We start from the raw sequence: 2,200 nt of genomic DNA, 5'->3' as shown, positions 1-2,200 counted from the left end.
AATATTTTTGACATAAACAAACTTCATCTGATGCTATTTACGTTTAAATTCCTTACTTGTTCTCTTCCAGACACATTTAATGGTCTTCTAAATCTTAATTCCCATTTTCATACTTACCAAACTCGACAAAGTGCCCATTTACATATCCCCCTAGTTAGAACGTCCGTAGCCCAAATGAGTGTAAAATATAAATGTATAACTACTTGGAATAATCTCCCGCTCCACCTAAAATTTTTAACATCAATAATTAGCTTTAAACGAAATCTTAAAAATCACCTACTTTTCTTTTCCACCGACATTTGATTTCTTATTACTTTGATTTCATCTGTATAAGTTTGAATCTCCGTTTCTCTTTAAAATTCATTTATTTTCTTGAGTTATTGCTTCAATTCCGCCAATGTCTGTATTGCAGTTCTGTTAACGTTAAAGTTATAGTTTTTAACATATCATTTCTAATTAGCGTTATTTATCAATCACTTTTGTTATTCATGTTACTATTTGTTCTGTTACTATTATCATTTTGATCATATTGATCAAATTTATTAATTACCTATTGTTATTTATTATTATCATTTGATTTGTTAGCATTATTTCAGTTGTTAATTAATTTTGTCGGGGAAGATCCCAGACAAGCCACTATGGCTTCATATCTTTCCCCAGCATTTTATTTTATTGTCAATAACATTTTCATTTTATTGTTATCAAATATATGCGAACCAATAAACAAACAAACAAACAAACAAACAAGACAAATGTGCAAGACTTTCTGACCCTAGTAATATACGTATAAGTAAGAATCCCTAGATGTTATACTTCAACAGTGTTAGAATAAGCCGGTACTTGTCGGCCTCAGTACAAAGCTACGCAGGTGAAAAGCAATGCAGCATTTAGCGTAACTCTAGCTAATCTCAAATCCTACGTTTTACCTTGCATGGATATAGTGTTGCCGGACTATTTTTTCTGGACAGCATCTAAAGGAGTAGATGTGGGTAAACCGTCATATACCTTACAGATCTTTGTCTTCATGTCGCAGTCCGCGGCGTGGTTGTTGCACATGGCGGCACAGGCGCTATTTTTACAGTCAGTAGGGGTTCCTTTGGTCGCGTCTCCGGTATATCCAGACTTGCACTTCTCACACTTGTCACCTTCCGTGTTGTGATCGCAGTTCTGGTGGAATAGTGACCAAATAGCCAAAATATAGGTTACGACGCGGTCACATTCGTCGAACGATTCTTGTTGTTGCTGTTGTGGTGTTAAGAGTGGCTATAATAGATTTAACGGCTTTAGCGGCTATATTTTATTGGTATCGAAAAGTATCTGGATAGACTGCTCCTAAACTTCAGCCAACCTTGGTTGGTTGGTTGGTGAATGTACAGGGGCTTTACTTACCTTACATTTCCCATTGGCGTCGCATTCTGTAGAGTGGCCGTTGCAATCACAAGTTTTGGTGGGGTTCCCGCCGGGCTTGGGGGTGGGCTGGGGGGTGGGGTTGGGGTTGGGGTTTGGCTGGGCTGTTGGCTTGGGTGTGGGTTTGGGTGTCGGGTCTGGGTTGTTAGGATCAGGAGTGTCGTTGGGTGTACAGTCAGCAGCCGTCCCTTTGGTGGCGTCACCGCGGAACCCAGGCCGACAGTTCTCACACTTCTCTCCCTCTGTGTTGTGGCCGCAGTTCTAGAAGTTCGTATAAACGTTAAAGGCATCCTATTAATAATGCAATGTCAGGACGGCAAAACAAACTGTCTGATATTGACATTTACCGTCAATTTATATCGCATTTTTACCTTCGCCCAGACGGTTATGTTTTCAGAGGCGTTCGTGTGTGTCTGTGTGTCCGGAAACACGATAAGGCCACACCGATTTAATTTTATGGATGACATCCTCTGAAGACCCCCAAACTAGTGCGCGCGGGCGAAAAAAATAAAAATCCGGCCAAAAATAAAAATGCAACAAAACCACAGGAATACAAACCTGGTATTGTGAATTTGGCGCATTACATAGCGACGTATACGACAGGCCGACACATGCTGGATTTTTGCGGATTATATGAATCGACACTGCTGTACGTATGTACTGAGTTCTTGAGTCTTGGAGCTTCGGTAGCCTGGCTGCCGTCAACCAGAGTTATCACCACCATGCACTACCCGGGCCTAAAGCCAGGCCAGAGCCTCGGAATATACGTGATCTTTTTTTTTTTTTTTTTTTT

At 40.5% G+C, this 2,200-nt stretch overlaps 1 protein-coding gene across 1 annotated transcript in view; it reads right to left on the bottom strand.

The window, feature by feature from the left end:
* LOC109471929 (laminin subunit alpha-5-like) overlaps positions 1-2,200 on the bottom strand; it is a 9,662-nt gene that overhangs the window by 3,539 nt on the left and 3,923 nt on the right. The window contains exons 6-7 of the mRNA XM_019771426.1: positions 1,390-1,600; positions 1,006-1,167 (exon numbers count right to left, since the gene is read on the bottom strand). Of these exons, the coding sequence (XP_019626985.1) occupies positions 1,006-1,167; positions 1,390-1,600 (373 nt within the window). The remainder of the gene's footprint in view (positions 1-1,005; positions 1,168-1,389; positions 1,601-2,200) is intronic.

The sequence above is a fragment of the Branchiostoma belcheri genome, unplaced genomic scaffold, assembly GCF_001625305.1.
Source record: "Branchiostoma belcheri isolate BF01 breed outbred unplaced genomic scaffold, Haploidv18h27 scaffold26, whole genome shotgun sequence".
Taxonomy (NCBI): domain Eukaryota; kingdom Metazoa; phylum Chordata; class Leptocardii; order Amphioxiformes; family Branchiostomatidae; genus Branchiostoma; species Branchiostoma belcheri.
Note: the sequence above shows the minus strand (reverse complement) of the source record. Positions and strands in the feature narration are given on the sequence as shown.